The 20,556-nt window shown below is 36.5% G+C and overlaps 1 protein-coding gene across 1 annotated transcript in view; it reads right to left on the reverse strand.

The window, feature by feature from the left end:
• LOC134754188 (glutamate receptor 1-like) overlaps positions 1-18,497 on the reverse strand; it is a 184,520-nt gene extending 166,023 nt beyond the window's left edge. The window contains exon 1 of the mRNA XM_063690324.1: positions 18,173-18,497. Coding sequence (XP_063546394.1) covers positions 18,173-18,305 — 133 coding nt within the window. The 5' untranslated portion in view covers positions 18,306-18,497. The remainder of the gene's footprint in view (positions 1-18,172) is intronic.
• Positions 18,498-20,556: the final 2,059 nt, after the last annotated feature.

Here is a 20,556-nt window from a genome sequence, read left to right on the forward strand (position 1 = left end):
CGGTTTACGATTTATAACGTATTAAAAAAAATACTGACTAGACCTCGTTCAAACCAATTTTCGGTGGAAGTTTGCATGGTAATGTACATCGTATATGTTTTTTAGTTTTATGGGGGGGGACACACATTTTATCACTTTGGAAGTGTCTCTAGCGCAAACTATTCAGTTTAGAAAAAAATGATATTAGAAACCTCAATATCATTTTTGAAGACCTATCCATGGATACCCCACACGTATGGGTTTGATGAAAAGAATTTTTTTGAGTTTTAGTTCTAAGTATGGACAAAGATAGATATAACTCCGTAATAGATGGATACAGTCTAAGGAAAAAACGTGCCTCGAAAATCACGAAAATTTGATTCTCGATCAGATGGCACCACTAGTTTTGGCCTACTCTCGTATAGAAGGTGTTGACGGTTTCGTTTGTTATTTATAATTTTAACGCATATCAGTGAAAGAACATGGGTCAAAATCATATAAAAATAATTAATGCAAATAAATAAATCATTTATCCATATTTAAATACATTAAAACTTTAAAAGTACGTTAAAACTTTTATAAATCTTCATTTTTAGTTTTCAAGTATGTCGATAGATGGCAGTGATTTTACAGTGGTTACAAAATTTACTATGACAGTACCGCTCTATCTTATTATATCATCTTTGGTATGGGGATTTTTTTTTCTATTTTTGTGTGAAAATCTTAATGCGGTTCACAGAATACATCTACTTACCAAGTTTCAACAGAATAGTTCTTATACTTTCGGAAAAAAGTGGCTGTGACATACGGACGGACAGACAGACAGACATGACGAATCCATAAGGGTTCCGTTTTTTGCCATTTGGCTACGGAACCCTATAAAGAGTACAGGATATGTGTAATACATAATTACCATTTTTAGCAGGTCAAACAATACGAAATTTACAAATAAGACCGACAAAATCAGTGCTTTACGCGCGTTTACCTAAAAGTCCATCAGAAAAAAAAATCATTACTAACCCAAATATGCCCATTGGGTCGTTTTCGACCCAATGAATAAAACAAGCTCCTTCACGTTAAACTTAGTAGGAGAATGAGCCTGTAACCTTAAAGAGTATGGGTCGAAAACAACCCAATGGGCATATATTGGCTAATTTAGTGAGTCTGTTTTCAAAATTGATCTATAAAACGGCAAGATGAGAAGACGTGCTAATACCTACTGCTAATAGGAACTAGTACTTGTTATTTCTATTACGTAATAAAAGGTGTACAATTTCACCGACTAAATCTATCAATTTTACATTTTTGCGACTTAAATCGATACCGGGCTCTTTAGGCCGTTCCATCGGTTTGCCGCTGTCACTGTCACATCGCAAGAAAGAACGGGAAAGATCATGCGCGCCAAGTGTCAATTTTGATCGAATTTTGTCGATTTTTATTTGTTTTAAAAACGTTACCTTACAATATCGAAATTCGAAAGCTATCAAATTACTATTTAAGTTACGATTGTTTTTTGTCTTTTTTTGTTCATAGTATCACATAATAAATAACCGAGTAAAGTTTGATTAAAAGTCCGAGTTAGAGGTTACTTTAGGAATTAATTGTATCGAGCGAAGTGTCATAATTCGTGTATCGGAAGCTATGTAATTATAGATAATATAGTCAAGAACTACATATATTTCTTCCACGTCTAAGAATATCAACGCCTCTTAGAAAAACATGATCATATAAGGGGATTTTTCGCCTTCTGGCTTCAGGGATAAACTGACTTATTCTTAAATTAGTCTATACCTACCTACCTTTTTAGCCGAAATATCGTAAGTTGTTTTACAGTACATCTGGTGCCCCATTACGATACCCTGTGCTATAATAAGCACATTATGTAACTACGTGGAAAATTTAAAGGGCCGTAATATGTACAGTAAAACGTTGTACGATACACGTGCGTATAGGTAATTTTCAAGTTGTGTCGATTTAAAACACTCGACGTTTCGACGTGTTTTAAAATTAATAATTTTCACACTTGTATCGTATTACTATATTACTATTACGAGTACACTTACTTCAAACTGACAATCGCACGTTGTATGTAACGCTGACATCAGAGTCATTTACTATGGGACCCACCACGAAATTGCGAAAAAATAATTTACCCTCCCATAGAAAACGGACCAGCCAAAATGTATGAAACAGCCAAATTTTTTTTCGCTATATCGTATCGGGGTTAGTCTCATAGTAGAATTTGCTCAGTATAATCCCAAAACCTCCCTGGCAACGGGAATCCAATTATTTTTTAGCCACCGTGTAGGTATATTATGTAAGGTATGGAAAAATAAAAAGTCTACGGCAATTTATTTATCTCGAGCGCTTGTCTTAAAGTAAGTAAATAGTTTATGTTTAGGGTTTCATAGACAACTATAGTTTACTTAGTTCTTAGTTTCGCCATGCCTGTCTGTACGTCCACGGCTTAGCTCAGTGACCGAATATTACTAGAAAGGTGGAATTGGATTATACGTTTTTTGCTTCTACTCAGTTTGTTGTTAACGGTATGGTTGTAGTTCTCCTACCCCTCCATCTCAGTATTCGAAACGTGTGACCTATCGCTATCGTATCTCAAAGAGACTATTAGGCCCACTTGCACCATCCCACTAACCCGGGATTAAGCGGTTGAACCGTTAACCAAGTGTCAAATTGTATCAGTAACCATGGTAACTCCAGGTTTAACCGGTTAACCCCGGGTTAGTGGAATGGTGCAAGTGGGCCTTAGTGTACTGCCCCACCCACAAAGTTAACAGCCGTAATAGTTATTGGAAAACCAGTTTTAATATGGAATTTATTGCACAAGAGTATGGTAAACAATTGAATGAGTTTATTTACTTATCTTGTTTACCTTACAGAACATCCGTATAAACCCGTTAATAAACAATTGGTGTTTTTAGGGTTCCGTACCCAAAGGGTGAAAACAGGACTCTATTACTAAGACTCCGCTGTCCGTCTGTCCATCTGTCCGTCTGTCTGTCACCAGGCTGTATCTCATGAACCGTGATAGCTAGACAGTTGAAACTTTCACAGATGATGTATTTCTGTTGCCGCTACAACAACAAATACTAAAAAGTACGTAACCCTCGGTGGGCGTGTCCGACTCGCACTTGTCTGGTTTTTTATTAAAATAATAGTATTGAAACTAAAATAAATTTCAATCACAAAATTTATTAATTTTAAACACAGCAAAAATGTCATGAAGCAAGACGCATGAATGTATCGATATGTTACCTGAACAGCTTTGATGCAAGTAGATGATGGAGGCAGTCTGCAGCAGTACAAATGAGACATGCCTATTAAATACCGTGATATAATTGTCCTTGTATTTATTTTGTCGGCACTGTGTTGTAATTACCTAATAAGTAAAGAGGGGTTAATAATACATAGAGGGGCCTGGCGGAACGGAATCCCTCCGTGTAAAAGCACTTCGGAGATAATTAAGTTATTTCTTACCGTCTTATTGGGATTCAATTATGTTCACTTTGTACTTACCTATACTTATTTATAATTGCTAGGCAGTAACTAGTTATACTAAATGAACTATTTAAGCCGAACATTGCATTACAAATCTTTACGCTGATGCAAAAGTGAATTTTATACTTATAATTGTAATAGTACATAACCAACAAATATTAAGTATTATTGACTGTACCTATAAATATATATTTATACTAAGCCTACTGAGGTACTGATAGAGATGTTTCACTGGGTGCTTCTTAGTCTCAAAAAAATTGTGGTTGTCAGTAACTAAACTAAAAGCTTATTTAACAAACTTAAGATGAGGACTTGCATTCTGGCCTGATAAAAGGAGAGTCCTCCTGGACTGACTGGACTGGATCAAGATGCGCTCTACGCGACAATATTTCCATCTTTACCACTTAGATGGTTGGCAGTCCTCAACTGTGCGTTTCTCCAGAAACTTCCTGCCTCGCATAGCTAAACTATGGAATGATCTGTCGCTGGCGGTATTTCTGGACCGATACGACCTTTAAACCTTCAAGAAAGAGCGTATTACCATCTCAAAGGCCGGCAACGCACTTACAACCTCTCTGGTGTTGCAGGTGTCCATGGGCGGCGGTAATCGGTTACCATCAGGCGATTCGTCTGCTCGGGTGCCTCTTATATATCATTAAAAAGATAGTTAAGCACGCCTTAGTCTAACCTTAGTTATACGTAATTAAAGCAGATTATTCGCAATGCAAACTTTGTCGCACTATGTAGCGATTATGACGAATATTTTTATACGAAAAACAAACGAATAAATCAACTCTCACACAGTGGTCTTGTTTCAGACGAGTTTCCTAAAAAACTCAAGCTTTATTATGTTGAAAAAAATCTTTACTCATCTTTACAATTATCATTTTATTTGATTTTTCCCTTAAGTTCTGCATCAACCTCACTTTGTCATTCTTGCGAATTCACTAGGACACGGCGGCCAACGCACTAATCAGTCGTCAGAAATATAGTGCTACATAGCTATACCTATACATAAATCGTTAAATAGTATTAATTTTATGGACTTTGTTTTTATAGACATGGGGCTGATTTCAGAATATAACAAAAACTGCATTTAAAGATTAATTAAAACCTTCATACACGGCCGGGAATCAAATTCGTCAAAAAGTCAAAAAGTTCGATGTTCGATGTTCGTGGCGGAAACCTATAATATTAGTTGCTAACTGTTAATATTGATCTCTACGATCATAGAAAAAAAATGTGTTTCATATTATGTAGTATTTTGTGTCCTATCTCTTACAAGGTCTGTCTTATATCAGTTATATCTTAGGTACCTATTAAAAAAACAGTATGATTACCAAATCTACAGAACAAAACCGGTAGTAGATTGGGCAATGGAACTGTCATTTAAGCATCTGGGGCACCTAAGTTTAGATTTAAGATCCCTCCCTGCCACATTTTGGTTTAAACTCCCTGTATACATAGGTTAATTCCTTCCGGATTAGCACAGTATGCAAGTACAAATATATAGTGAGTAGGTATGATTGTGGTTACGCCCTAAGTCCTGCTTGTTAGAGGACAGCTCTACGTAGAACATACATAGTAGGTAGAAGCATCATCAAAGGAATGTCTACACATTCCTAATATTACTTACAGCTCTCTACAGGTCATCGCCGACTTCTGTGCATGTCTTGTTGGTATATATATAAACTCCTATATACATGCTTACAATGCAAACCAGCGTTTGTATTCCCCATATCAACTATTAAAAAAAGTAAGTTCAACACTTCAATTCAATTACTTTCCAGTTAAAGGGTTTATTATGTTTAATTATTATTTGCGTGCATACGTAATAGGTACTCGTAGTGCTTATTTGTGTATGAACTTACTTTAGAATATTCGATTTTTCTCCAATTCCATTCTTCATCAACAACTACTTATGTACACATCACAATATACACACGCATAATGGACGCGGTCATCGAAATTATAACGACATGATAGCACCAAGGGCACTTTTGGACGCCGCTCAAGTGGGAATCCTAATGATTTCTCTAATGAACTGTAAAAAAAAAGGTAATGAAAATTCCGAATGAGTAAGAACCAAAATTTTATCTCCCCGCCAGGCTGTCGCGGGTAATTATGACGCAATATCCCGGGGAAACAGGATGGGGTCGCGGATGCGGGATTGTGGGATCGTTTTATGAATTTAACGCAACGAAATGATTAGATATCTTCGCGTTGCGTTGGCAGCTCTTCCCGCTGCTTACGGTGATATTAATAAAACCGACCCTCTCGGCGCTAATCAATTCTACATACGTACATAAGTAGGTACCTATAATAGAGATTCTTGCGTTATTAATACTTATTAAGTAATTTTTATGAAATTTAACGAGTCCCTAGCTAACCTCTATCTACATATATATTTAGTATTGAAATCACTATGCACTGTTTTTTTAATATATTTTATTTTTCAGTTTTATATTTAAGGTAGGTACTGTTATAATTATGAATGAAGCAGACCGAGGGATTACGAGTACTTCCCAAAAACCGACTATACGCATACAGAAATATCATAAATTTTTAGCTAACTCAAATTTCCCGCAATATCGTTTAAAAAGAAGTTTTAACCGACTTCAGAAAAATGAAGAAATTATCAATTCAACCGCAGTTTTTTTCTAATTAAAAAACTGCACAAGTTTGAATAAAACATGTAAAAAATCTGTTAGTTTCCTGCCGAAATAATATAACCGAAACAAATTGATTTCATTCATTCATTGAACGTACGGTACGAGCTGAACCGAACGCTGGCTGCATCCTACAGTTTGCATGGGTTAAAAGTATACTATATACATACCTACATCTATGGTGTACATACTAGCTTGACCCTTTTGTGACTACTAACGCAATAAAGATTAACCCGGGGTAATAAAAGTTACGTACGATACAAATGTAACTTGTCGCGTAGTGAGCAAGTTTTGTGGTGACTGCATCTACTCGTGCTTAACTTTGAAGTGTGTGTAGTGTAGGTTCCTATATACCCACTGCTGAACGCCGCACCGTGCCTCGCTCGTTTCGCAGTAAATGATCTTGCTGTATGCAGTAAACGTGTTTATAACCAATTATTCGAGTGTCGACTCTCGTTGAAAGGTCTGCTTATGGCATGGCTGCTCGGCTTTGCTCCTTTAACTGCTTTTTTGATATTGCATACGATATACGTTACTCGTACCTAATAGCTTGAATCTGGTTTTAAATTATAATATTAATCGTCTTTTTTCTTAGTATATTGACAGTTTAATTTATTCTTTACCCACGGTTAGTACTTACTAACCATCAATACTTATTGATGCTATAATATTATATTGATTAATTAAAGGCCAAAAAATAAACTAATCTCACTCAAGTTTCCTCTCGTATTTATGTGTGTTTGAAAAAGACTGCGCTGAAATAGATAGATAGATAGATTTAGATAGATTTATTTATTTCAGGATAAAAATTACACTATAAATTTGCATCAATGTCAAAATTATGCTTATCTTCTTATCATGATGAAGATTAGGTTTTTGTTGGTCTTCAATTCCAATATCTGAGTTTAAGACCAAAAAACAGGTGCGTAATTAATTGATACGTAATTTAAGCTAGTTATTAATTTAGTTTAGTATTTGTACAGTTTCTGTAATACCTCTGTTATATATCTACAGATATATCATATTTTCTTGGCTTTACTCAAATTTTCCGCAATTTCGTCTAATAATAAGTGTAGCGTTTTAACCGACTTCAAAAAAATTAGGAAATTATGATACTAGTGCGCTACACCGGTCATTACACTTATTGGAAGCAATTTTGTGCGCGCGAGCTAAAAAAAAAGCGAGCAAGTGTTATGACCAATGCACACGTGTTTAATACGACGTTTTTCAACATACTTGCGAAGAAAAAAAGTAGTATATTAATCAAATGTTAATTGTTCAAAACAGTTCGTAAAAGTACAATAAAAACATGTCACTCGGATTAACATTTATCATACATTATAATGAGCATAAAAGGTTCAATAAGTTTCACGTTACGAGCAAGTGTGTTGAAAACATCGCACACTCTTGCTTTCATAGTAAAGAGTGTAAAGCCTGTAGGTAAGAGCGCGCTTCGCGGGCTTGATTGTTTGGCTTCGCGCGACCCTACAGGGTATAGGCTGTAGGTAATTTAAGCTAGTTATTATTTTTTATTTGTACAGTTACTGTTATTATGTAAATAAACAAGTGAAAAAAATATAGGTACGATTACCTACGATAAACTAAAGTCTCGCATTCAGACGTCTGCTAATGAACCAAAACATAAAGCAGTGTTACATAAGCACGTTATCATGAAAAGCGGCTTTAGGATTAGCCGGTTGGTCGGGATGATGAAAGCGCGATGTGTACTTGTGCATGAAGGCGAATTCAGAGATTCTATGATCGTATGCAATTCTATCGAAATATAGGATTTCAAGGCGTTGACGTTCTACCACATGTACACATTGTATCCTCGGTGCTCGTATATACGCTGAAGCTCGACGATCTAAGGACACAAACGTGAATAGAATTACTGTTAAAGTCAATACCCAGAATACGGTAACAGCATATTGCATTCACCATTTAACCATTCAAAATGACAATAGACGACTGAATATGAAACACAAACTACCAGGCCTGCCGTTTAACTGACGCAGTTAGTAAAAAGTTATTATGGTCCGCTACGGAATAATCTAAGGCTTGGCTGCATGAGTCCCAAAACTCAACTATCTTCCACCAAAAAAAAACATCGCGCAACTTCTTTACCAATCACATCACAATGTACACCATTACAATCCACACCAACCAGTTTTAAGGGATGATTATCTCATTGTCTTCTTGAACAAAGCAGAGGCTTCTAAATTATTTAATAATTAAACATTTCCCTGCATCGGTCACCATGTGCATTTGAATTATCTTTGACTATGATTGATTTGATATTGATGATTTGATCATGATTTTGTACAATGTTACAGAGGCTTTACATTAATTACACCGCGACCCTCATGCTACCCAATAGTGGTTGAAATTAATCAATTTGGCAAACATCGGGTAGGCTGCAATTCAGAATTATTTGACGCATTGAAGTAAGTACCTCTACCTGAAATATTGTTCGCGGCGGCCATAAGTATGGTTAAATATCATTCACACATGTCACATGATTATTGAATGTAAAGTCACCGACGATTAGAAAAACTTTATAGGTGTGGGATTAGATACTATAGGGGTCCAGGCAGGAGGAGTGAGGCAAATAGCGGTCAGTCTTATAATGAATATTTATTATAATAAATTGTCGCCTTATATAGTATTTCCATTTTTATTTTTTTTTAAGCCTACTAAGTGTCCCACTGCTGGGCAAAGGCCTCTCCCCTTGATTTCCACGACTCCCGATTTGGTGTTTCCTCTGGCCAGTTGTTCAGGAAGCTGTCCAGGTCATCCCGCCATCTCCGTTTGGGCCTGCCCCGTCCACGCCCCTCTACCGGCATCCACTTGGTTGCTAAGCTAGCCCACCTCTCCGGATGCATGCGGTGGACGTGACCGGCCCAGTCCCATTTGAGCCTAGCGGTTTTCTCGCCTACGTCAGCGATGCCGGTTTTTGAGCGCAGCGTGGTGTTTCTTATGCGATCAGCTAGTTTAACACCTAGAATGGTGCGCTCCATAGCGCGTTGGCAAACCTTCAGTTTGGACTTCTGGATCTCTGTGAGTGACCAAGTTTGGGCGCCGTAGGTTAGAACAGGCAGAACACACATGTCAACGAGTTTGCGCTTCAGTGACAATGGAAGGTTACCCTTCATTAGCTCTTTCATAGACCAGTAGCTCTTCCAGGCATTTTGAACACGGCGCTCAACTTCCTTGTCTTGCCTGTTACTGAAAGAAACTAGCTGGCCCAAGTAGATGTACTCGTCAACATAATGTATGATCTGCCCGTCTACCTCGACACTATCTCGTGTCTTGCTATTGGTCATCACCTTTGTCTTTGCACGGTTCATTTGAAGTCCGACCTGAAGGCTTGCGTTGCTCAGATCTTGGAGCATTTTCTGTAGTTCTGCTGCAGAAGGGGCAAAGAGAACAATGTCGTCGGCGAATCGAAGATTAGATAGCCTCCTATCACCGACGACTATTCCCTCAGCCCCCCAGGAAACCGCCAGGCTCTTAAAAACTTCTTCAAGGGTGCTTGTGAATAGTTTAGGAGACAGCGGATCACCCTGTTTAACACCTCGTTGTATAGGGAACGACGGACCGGAGTACTGAAGTTTTATATCGGCGGTGCTATTACTGTATATATTTTTGATTAGGTTTATATAGGTAGGATTAATGTTTTGATTTATGAGTGCGGTTACTATGGCAGAATGGGTTAAGCTATCAAATGCTTTCCTGTAATTCCATACTTTATTAAAATCAGAATGAAGAAGTATTTCCATACTTTATTAAAATCAGAAAGGTAGGTATCCTAGAACTGTAGAATTTAATCTACCCTTTTACGTAAATCGCGCAACTAACGATAGCGATGGCATGTCTTCTATCCCGCTCTCGATCGCCGGATACATGAAGTGGGTAGTGGAAAATGCAGCAATTCAGGATTACCCTTCCGCGGAGCATCTCACTATGTTGCTGTTGAGAGTAGCACGCCCTGTCTTCTATCTCGCTCCAACCGTTGAATAAATACAAGCGCGCCGCCTGCGCGCGCCTCAGTTGCGCCCGGCCGTCGATGCGAACGCATGTCCCATAATACATTTAAATATATTAAATCCATACTAATCCATACTAATATTATAAATGCGAAAGTCTGTCTGTCTGTCTGTGTGTTCCCTCTTCATGCTAAAACCGCTAAATCGATTTAGATGAAATTAGGCAAAGAGATAGGTTCAGTCCCAGAGAAGGACATAGGATAGTTTTTATCCCGAAAATCATCCCTTAAGAAAGTAAACAGCGGGGTGGAATTGAGATAATTAATGAAGTGTCTGCTAATTTGTGTGCATAATATGCTCAAATTGAATAATTGCTACAAGACTTTCTCCAGGCGCTATTCTTACTCTAGCTGGGGTTACTAAGTCCACGCAGACGTCGCGGGCAAAAGCTAGTAGGTAATAAATGTAATAATATATTTGTTAAAGTTAATTCGAGTAATATTACCATTTGATATTTGGTTACATTAAGGGTAATATCTGGGACAAACACAAAAACTCAATAATGCGCGATTTCCCAGATTGATTTTTCGCCCCCGAAAACACTCATATACCGAATTTCATCGAAATCGTTAGTGCAGTTTCCGAGATCCCCGAAATATATAAATATATATATGTACAAGAATTGCTCGTTTAAATGAATAAGATAAGATAAGATTTGGTTTTTACGCACCCACTCGGAAAAACTCATTATTTTTTGAACTCGATCGATACGATACGATCTCGTGGCTACCAGGCCAAATCAGCTTTGTTTGACCTAAGGAACAATCGTGCCAAGCGGCACCGCCTGAGACTAAAGTGCATACTGCTCCATACACTTCTGCTCATTACTAACCTAATATATTGTATATATTAGGAATATGTATTGTATATGTTTCGATGGTCTAGCACATGTATGTTAAATATTAATTTAGCTTTGCGTTTTTTTTTGTTAGTAGTAGTAGCAGTAACACCGCCCACAATCTCTCTGCTTTAACTTCATATACTTTTGGCATTAAGTCCACCTTTTGTACGATAAGTTTTTCTTTTGTGCAATAAAGATTAAATAAATAAATATTTAGATAAATATTATTGGACATTCTTGTACTATGTTTTTCGCTATGGGTTATTTTATTATGACCAGACATGCCAAGTCACCGATTGCAAGTCCTACGGAAAAAATCATGTCACGTCAATTTTTGCCGTGTCTTTTTGGTTTCCTCGTATTCGATATGAAAAGTAGTGGTTAACTCGGGTGAAAGGCACCAAGCATCATTTCATCCCTTTGTTTACAAAAGTCAAAGATACTAATACTAGTTTACTGATCTGTAAAACATTAACTTTTATCAATAAATGTATTGTATCTTGTATCTTTAGCCTATTGTGACCGAAGGAACCCTACACTGAGCGTGGCGCGATATGCTCTTGGCCGGTTTTTATTATAATCGATTTACATATACTAAAACATAATTTTCATTAAAAAAAACAATTAACTATCACAGAGCAATTTCTTACGCCATGTCTAGAAAATATCAAGTACATTGGAGTGGATCGAGAGGCGGCACTGTTCTGCAGAGGACAGAATTAGAAGATGTGCGCGAAACAAACGAAGGCACGTAAACTTTTTCCGGGTCATTAATTTCCTCTCCACTCATTTATCGTGTGCTCATGTCGTAGTCACGAATCTTACTAACGTTTCGTTCTTTCTTCTAAGTTCCGAAGTACAAATTATCTGTACTATACTAGTTTATAATTCAGAATCATTTCCTGAAACAGCAGTTCGTTGTTTTCACCATACCGGATGTGGCCTGAGCAAAAAATTTAACTGTAGGCTGTACTCCTCAAACTGATTAACATTTGTGCAGCGACTTTTAAAAATGAGTTGTGTTTTGAGTTTTAGTACACTTTAAAGTTGATACTAAGACGTAATGTATTGCCCCTACTTCTCGCCCTGTGAGGGGTTGCATTCCCCCATTGTTTTATTTTAAGTCTAAGTTCGATGTACATACTAACCCTCTAGTTTGTAAGTTCTACTAATAAAAATATGTGTCCATGTGTTACACGAAATAAAAATATTCATTAATTCATTCATTGCGAATATTGTTTGTTTAAGGTCAAGGGCCTGACACTCTTTGATAGAGAAAGATAGTCTTATTGTGATTCCTATAAGAGGAAAGAGAAAATAGTGCCATGCTTTATCCTTATCACCGACCGGGTGGCATCATGGGTAGGAGGCGATGGCGAAATACCGAAATTTATAAGAGTGAAAAAGAAAAAATCCCATGCTGCCCAAATTTTATATGAATATTCTTTCTCTTATCCCCGGTCGTTCGGTGGCGCGTCTATAAAAAAAACAACCTATTTAATTTAGCTTCATTTTCAGTTTTGAATGATTCACGGTTAGTTTCACTAGACTTATATCGACGGGTATATGGACCGTGATTAACTTTTGTAAGTATTGTTTTACATCTTGCTATCGGGAGCTCGAAAACAATACAAAAGGTAATCACGGTCCATATCCCGGTCAATATAAGTCTAGCTTCATTTTATTGAATAACAGTAGCTGTCGCTGTGGCTGTGTGCAATTTTGCGCTTTAACACATGGTCAAAATCTGTACAAATAAAAATCGCCAAGGGAATGACATGAATTACCCAGGTATCAACGATTTGTTGTTTCCTTTGTATCTGTACCTAAATACGTGTTTTACGTGTGCAAACGTGCATACTCATTGTCTTTGCTGTAGTCGGATAAAAAATAGAAATACGTAACATAATATGTAGTTATATCTCCCTTAGTTTATTACCAACTAGCTTTTGCCCGCGACTTCGTCTGCGTGTCCGCGTCTTAGTAACAGCAGCTAAATTAAGTGTAGCGTCTGGAAAAATTCTTATAGCAAACATTCAATTTGAGCATATTATGCACACAAATTAGCAGGCACTTCATTAATCATCTCAATTCCACCCCGCTTTTTACTTTCTTAAGGGATGATTTTCGGAATAAAAACTATCCTATGTCCTTCTCAGGGACTCAACCTATCTCTATGCCACATTTCATCTAAATCGATTCAGCGGTTTAAGCGTGAAGAGGGAACACACAGACAGACAGACAGACAGACTTTCGCATTTATAATATTACTAGCTTTTGCCTGCGACTTCGTCTGCGTGGACTTAGTAACCGCAGCTAGAGTAAGAATAGCGCCTGAAAATTTCTCATAGCAATCTAAATTTGAGCATATTATGCACACAAATTAGCAGGCACTTCGTTAATTATCTCAATTCCACCCCGCTTTTTACTTTCTTAAGGGATGATTTTCGGGATAAAAACTATCCTATGTCCTTCTCAGGGACTCATCCTATCTCTATGCCAAATTTCATCTAAATCGGTTCAGCGGTTTAAGCGTGAAGAGGGAACACACAGACAGAAAGACAGACAGACAGACAGACAGACTTTCGCATTTATAATATTAGTATGGATTTAGTTTAAAAAATAAATAAAAAATACATGAAAATTAGACATGCACGTTTTTACCATAGGTATATACATGTACCTAGTTAATATTGATTATTATTAACAAAACCATTAACACTAATCTGGTAATCCGTACCTATAGTTCGTTTTTTTAGCATTAGAAAGAAGGTAAGTAAATGATCTTGACGAGTCTTTTAATAAGTCACAGCAAATATGTTACAATTATAAATCATTTACGATCTTTTACATTATTTTGCTTTCATAAGTAATATAAACAAATTTTTAAAAAGCGTTTTTCAATATTTTTCAATAAAAAAACACGTCAAGATTATTTACGTTTTTTCTAATGCTAAAGAAACGAAGATAATACACACCTGTCTTTCCTACGAAACACTAACAACTAACAAGAAACATTAATGATCACTGGGTATCACATTTGTGTTCAATATCAACGCGGGAATAACAAGGCTCTGCAAATCGGAAATATTGTCTGAATATTCGGAGCCATATATTCGAAGTCAGGATTCCCGTAGGCGCAATAGGTGATCTGAATTAGAGATGATCCAGTTTTCATTATTAAAATACGCCTCACATTGATTAATCTATACCTATAATTTGTGCCACTGGTCAAACTGATTAGATACCATTGTATCTTGCATGCTACACATGCTTGTATCTACCATTGGATTCATGCATGGAAGATATTTAATAATGTTTGTTCAAAAAAATGAGAACTTCGCAATTTTTGTAACATCTTTGTACTGATATTCGAGTTCAAAAACGTAAAATTTTAAAATATTTTTTTATTGCCCTAATGAGTATATCAAACACTTATTATTACATTTCTTAAATATGTTATAATATAACAAGAAAAAAAATGTATAGCAACTTTATACTTAAACGCATTTTTACGGCGAAAATAACGAAAAACTTATTGTCAATTATTATTTTCATACATTTTGACGCACCCGGTTTTTTATGGGGCATTTTTGCTCGCGGTGCATGCACGCGCCACATTCTGGGGCACAATAGATAGCAGGTTTATCAGAAACATTTGAATCTCACGTGAAGAAGAATCCATTAACATCTTTCAAAAAATTCATGCACGTAGCTAATTATGAGAATAGTAATTTAATATTACAAACAGGTTGGAATATATACTTGTCGCAGACCGTCTATTATGGATTTATGACGGCTGCGTTTGATGGAATGTCAAGTATTGAAATTGTCTATGCTTGAGTGTGATTGGCTGCGATACAGTGGCTTTTATTTGAATGACCCGAACAGCTGGTTTAATGGATTGATTCCTAGCATGGAGACTATATAAAGGAGCTAAATCTCTATGTATGAAAAGTGTCCATCAAAAAAGAGTAATTAGGCGGCGCCACCATACACCGAAATACTACCAAAAACAACCTACGTAATTTGGTCGGGTTAATTGTTGGTTCATGTTATACTCATGTCCCAGACCCTAACTAGCGCCACCGGAGAGATTAGGAACTATTATTTAAAGCTGAAAGCGGTCACTTTTGCAACAATTCTGCCTTAAGAGATTGGCATCCTTTTCTATACCATCCATAGTTCCTAGCTGATTCTGATGACAGCCCGAAAGGGGCTGGCATCCTGAGAGGAACCGTCAGTCAGATTTGAATTGAAAAGTGTCGCAGTCAACCTCACTACATTCCTATTATATGTATTTTTATCAATTGTATCGTTTTAGCTATGGCATTCATCGAGTATCATTAATCTACGTGATCGTTCATCCATCCCGACATACTAAATACTATATTCTTTTGTCTGTCTGTGATATTTATATTTTGTCGTCGAATTTGCGCCAGCTTTTATGTGTTTAGATCAAATTTTCGTAGTCGACCTTTTTCTGTGATTGAACGGTGACTACCGTTTTATTGTTTACCAGGTGGCACCACTCATGCGTGCGGTCACATCAAATATCAAAGGCATGGTTATGTATTGATGCAAAGCCGAATTACCATTGATTTATTTTAATTATTCCTACTATAGGTACGTAGATGAAATCATAACTAAATATTGTTTATTATCGTGTATGTAGACTACATTTCTTCTAAACAGAGTAAAGGATGACTCACGTTAGACCGGGCCGTGTCCGGGCCGGAGCTTCCGGCGCTTACTTTTCTATGACATGACAGGTGATCACGTGATGCTTTCCATAGAAAACGAAGCGCCGGAAGCTCCGGCCCGGACACGGCCCGGTCTAACGTGAGTCATCCTTAATGCAATAATTTTTGAGCGATAAGGCTTGAAAGTTCAATGTCTAGATATAAGTAGTACCTACTACAACAGCTTAAGTACGAATTGTAAAACAAATCTATAAAGTTACTATGAGCAAAAAATATAATTTTGAAGATTCGTTCATCGTTATCGTGTTTTTCACGAGGCAAGAGTTGCCAGCCTGAAATAATCGGCTTGCAATCTTTACATCCGCTGCCTCTGTAGTAGTTACTAACATTAAAAAAAAAAAGAATATTCGACGTTCCAATGATTACGTGCTGATGTAAATCTTTAGCACCTAGGGATAACGGACACGCATTATTCCAAGGAAAATTAGTAATTAATTTATGAACACGGGAGCTATTTTTATCTTCAAAATTTAAAAGGTAAAAACGCAGCGGTATGAATGGGGTTTTCAAGTAAAATAACTGTATTAAACCTCAGTTGTTTGCTGCATTAAACTACTTAACTTTCACACTTGGATAAAAAATTGAAAACCCTAGAGAAAGAAATTCTTTCAGTAAAGGAATCCTCTACTCGAAATATATCCCTTTCGGATATCATTTTTTATTGTTTATGGTTACTAATTGAAGACATTTTTGAATAGAATGGACTAATTGTTTGTAATTGTAACTAACTGTTTGTAACTATGTTTTAGTACGACGTAAAATCAATAAAAATTTTATACATAGTTAGACAGTTTAAAAAAACTTTCGCTGAACAAACGCATACCTAAATATATTACTGCAGCGGATTCCAGTAAGATACCCGATATTACGTGCAATAAATTTTTGTTATTTAAGAAAAGTACTACGAGTATATGTGTACCTCAGTGGAATCAGGTCTTTTCTGACTCGGTTCTTTTGATAGGAAGCCGCGCTATCGCAACTAAGTACCTCGTGGGACAATGCCTTTATTTCCAACATTGTACATAGGTACTATTTTCTCAGAAAATGTCCAGATTTTTACTTGTTCATACTTGAAATCGTGTAGTTACAACGCGCATCCTACCTACATCATAATAAAATGTCCCAAATTATCCTACGGGATTTTAATGTTTGTGTGGACATTTTAATTTTTATACGCGTAACGCACCTGAATGAAACCCGAAAACATAAATACCTATATGAGACTTTTTTTATTCGACAGTGCTATTCATAATAATAACAAAACCATGTAACTATCTAAAAATTTGACTATTGCTCAACATAAATTTATATCACCCTTAAAACGTAGAATAAATATTCTACATTAATTAATATACATCAATTTTCCTTTTCCAAAGTTATAACATGAACTGATCCGGTCATTTAAATAATAGACCAAGAAACTGTTAATATACCTACATAATATAATAAATAAAACACAAATTGTTGGATCAGGCCTTACTTTGCGGTAGTCCATTATATATTTATCCAAATAGCAAAGCAATTGCAGTTGCTGTAGGGGAAAAAAACCATACAAAAATATTAACAAATTTAAAATAAAATAAAATTCTATTACTTATAAATTAATACTTGCAAACAAATATTAAATTATGGCAATAACACATAAATAATTACCTTTAAAAAGAGGTAATAAATACGTTTAATAGGGTAAAACCTATATTAAATTTAAAATTAAATAAACTAACTAATCTCTAAAACTAAACTTAATTAATATAAAACACGCTATGGCGATAATAAAGCAGTGCAATTTATAAACAACGTCTTTTTAGATAACAGTAGATGATGCTTGCTCGTACCCGGTTATAACTGATAAGACGAAAAAGAAGTGCTCGTAAAGTTTGTACCTAAATAAATAAACGTTCAGTGCACGACGCAGATCGCAGGTAACTTTTGAAGCAGTTTCTTGATTTTTCTTTACCAATTAATCCTTTCTGGGATAATATTCAAACTCGAAAAGTGAGAAAAGTTATACTACTCACAATGATATCGGCCAAAGTCCATTTAAGCGTAAATTCAATTTAAAATAATGTACCTGCATAGGTATTAATTAGTCCAGAGAAAATTAATCAAACCTTTTTATAAAAGCAATCATCAAAAATAAAAAATTGTGCATAGCTTTGTAACGAAGTAAATATTATTTAATTTGTCACCGTATCAGGGTTTATGAGATACAGACTGACAGACGGACAGTGGAATCTTAGTAATAGGGTCCCGTTTTTACCTTTTGGATACGCAACCCTAAAAATGACACTTAAATATCGGTTAAGAAAATTTGCGAAACGGTTAGATAAAGACGCAAAAAGTAAAATTAAAACTTACCTATGGGTACTTTTTCCCCTTTATCTTTATCTTTATCTCTCACTTGACCGCTCATGACGGAGTTAAAGTACAAGATAGCTAGCACCAAAAGTACAATTTGGATCATTCGGAACATTATTCTGAAGGGCATCATTTCGGCGCTATCACATCGCCGCGGCAGTTTGAATCTCGCGGCAAGTCGCGGGGGCGGACGAAGGGCGCGCGGGCGCGAGCGAGCTCGCGGGACGTCCAAGAGTGACTGGAGTGGAGCCCTCGCCCGCCCTTCGGCAGCCGCCGCTCGAGAGCTCCCTATTTCTTCTCTTTCCTACACGATACGCACGACTTGTTTTATTACTTTTATTTTTCTTTAATAATCTTGCTTAATGGTCTATTCCTTTGCTCGATGAAACTTCTTAAATTTCCTTTTCGAACATTAATCGTACCCGCAAACGGTTTTCTCGATGTTCTGCGACGTTTGTCTTGCATTGGGTACACGTGTCACTTGTATTAGCGGTAGTCCGTGTGTGCGATCATAATGTTTAAAATTATTATGCTCAAAATTATTGTACCGTTTTGCGATCGTTATTATATGAATAATACTACACGTTACAATATGGTTTTAAAATACACTTTTTTCTAACAACAAAATACAAGTGGATAATATAATAAAATGCTTAAATGAAAAGCTTACAAAATATTGGTCAGCCCTCTAGTCACCCAAAGCCTCTATAAGGCGTTTTTAGGGTTCCGTACCCAAAGGGTAAAAACGGGACCCTATTACTAAGACTCCGCTGTCCGTCTGTCCGTCTGTCCGTCTGTCACCAGGCTGTATCTCATGAACCGTGATAGCTAGACAGTTGAAATTTTCACAGATGATGTATTTCTGTTGCCGCTATAACAACAAATACTAAAAACATAATAATATAAATATTTAAATGGGGCTCCCATACAACAAACGTGATTTTTTTGCTGTTTTTTCCGTAATGGTACGGAACCCTTCGTGCGCGAGTCCGACTCGCACTTGACCGGTTTTTCTAACTCCTTGTTATTAAGTCAAATTGGCAAGAAAGTAAGTACCTAAACAAAAAAACCGGACAAGTGCGAGTCGGACTCGCCCACCGAGGGTTCCGTACTTTTTAATATTTGTTGTAATAGCGGCAACAGAAATGATGTATCATCTGTTAAAATTTCAACTGTCTAGCTATCACGGTTCATGAGATACAACCTGGTGACAGACAGACAGACGGACAGTGGAGTCTTAGTGATAGGGTCCCTTTTTTACCCTTTGAGCACCTAGGGTTCCTAAAAACAGATATCGTTAATATTGGGAAAACAAGGAGACTACACTTTTTACGTCACTTGTTGTTTTTATTCAATTTTTTAATTTAACATGTTGTAGCGCGCTTATCGTTAAAAATATTCCATACTTAAAAACTCGTTTAAGCAAACCATTTTGTGAATATTTTTAATAAAACACGCCACGCGTCTCCTTAAGCGATGCACCCACTCACCAGAATTATCACGCTTTTCCGGGAGTTAGCAGCTTGCCAAATATCTACTCATAAATAATAGTTGTTTGACGCATTACGGCAGAATCTATTGCATGCTGTTATTTATGCTCTTTATGTTAACATGCTCCTTTAAATACCATTACTGGTACATAGTATAGTTATTATGCAGGGATTTCTAATTGAAGACGTGGTGTACCCAAGATATTTTCAGTAATTTTAGTTCGATTTTCTATCTAAGGAATTTTATGGAAACGTGTAATCATTTAGTAAGGTAAATAAACTAATTAAGGTGCTAAAATGAATAACTTGGTAAATTGAGCAATGAGATGATTCCAGAAATGGTTACTTTATACGGTTACATGATTACATAAAACTTGCTTGATGATGTTAATTCGAACGAATACAATACTGAAAGTGACGTTATATTTTAAAGTCCTTGATTGTGTGTGTGGTTTGAGCCGCCTTATTCAAAGTAGAAACTTTGAAATTGAAATTATCACAGCGCTAAAGTTAGAGGGTTGGCTGACCCTGCCTGTAGTAATTACACTCGCTCTACCTATGTCTATATCAATAACTGTGCTTGACCGACGGCTTTTGCAAGGGATCACGGGTGTTAATGTTAATCTGTCCAAGTCCTGTTATTTCTGAGAGGAATACGTTACATGCAATATAAATAACTGTAAGATCTCTCAATGTTCAAAGAATGATAGTTAAAGTTAGATAGATAATCTGGGACTAGTCAAAGAAAGCAATCAAAGTGCAAAAACGGAACAAATTCATTAACAATTTGAGTTTCAAGAAACTACAACAATGGATCTCCAATTGCAATTGCTACCTACCTTTTGCAAACGTTCAGCACACAAACAATCGCGCTGTATCAACTATGTATCTTCT

This window comes from Cydia strobilella, chromosome Z (assembly GCF_947568885.1).
Source record: "Cydia strobilella chromosome Z, ilCydStro3.1, whole genome shotgun sequence".
Lineage (NCBI taxonomy): Eukaryota > Metazoa > Arthropoda > Insecta > Lepidoptera > Tortricidae > Cydia > Cydia strobilella.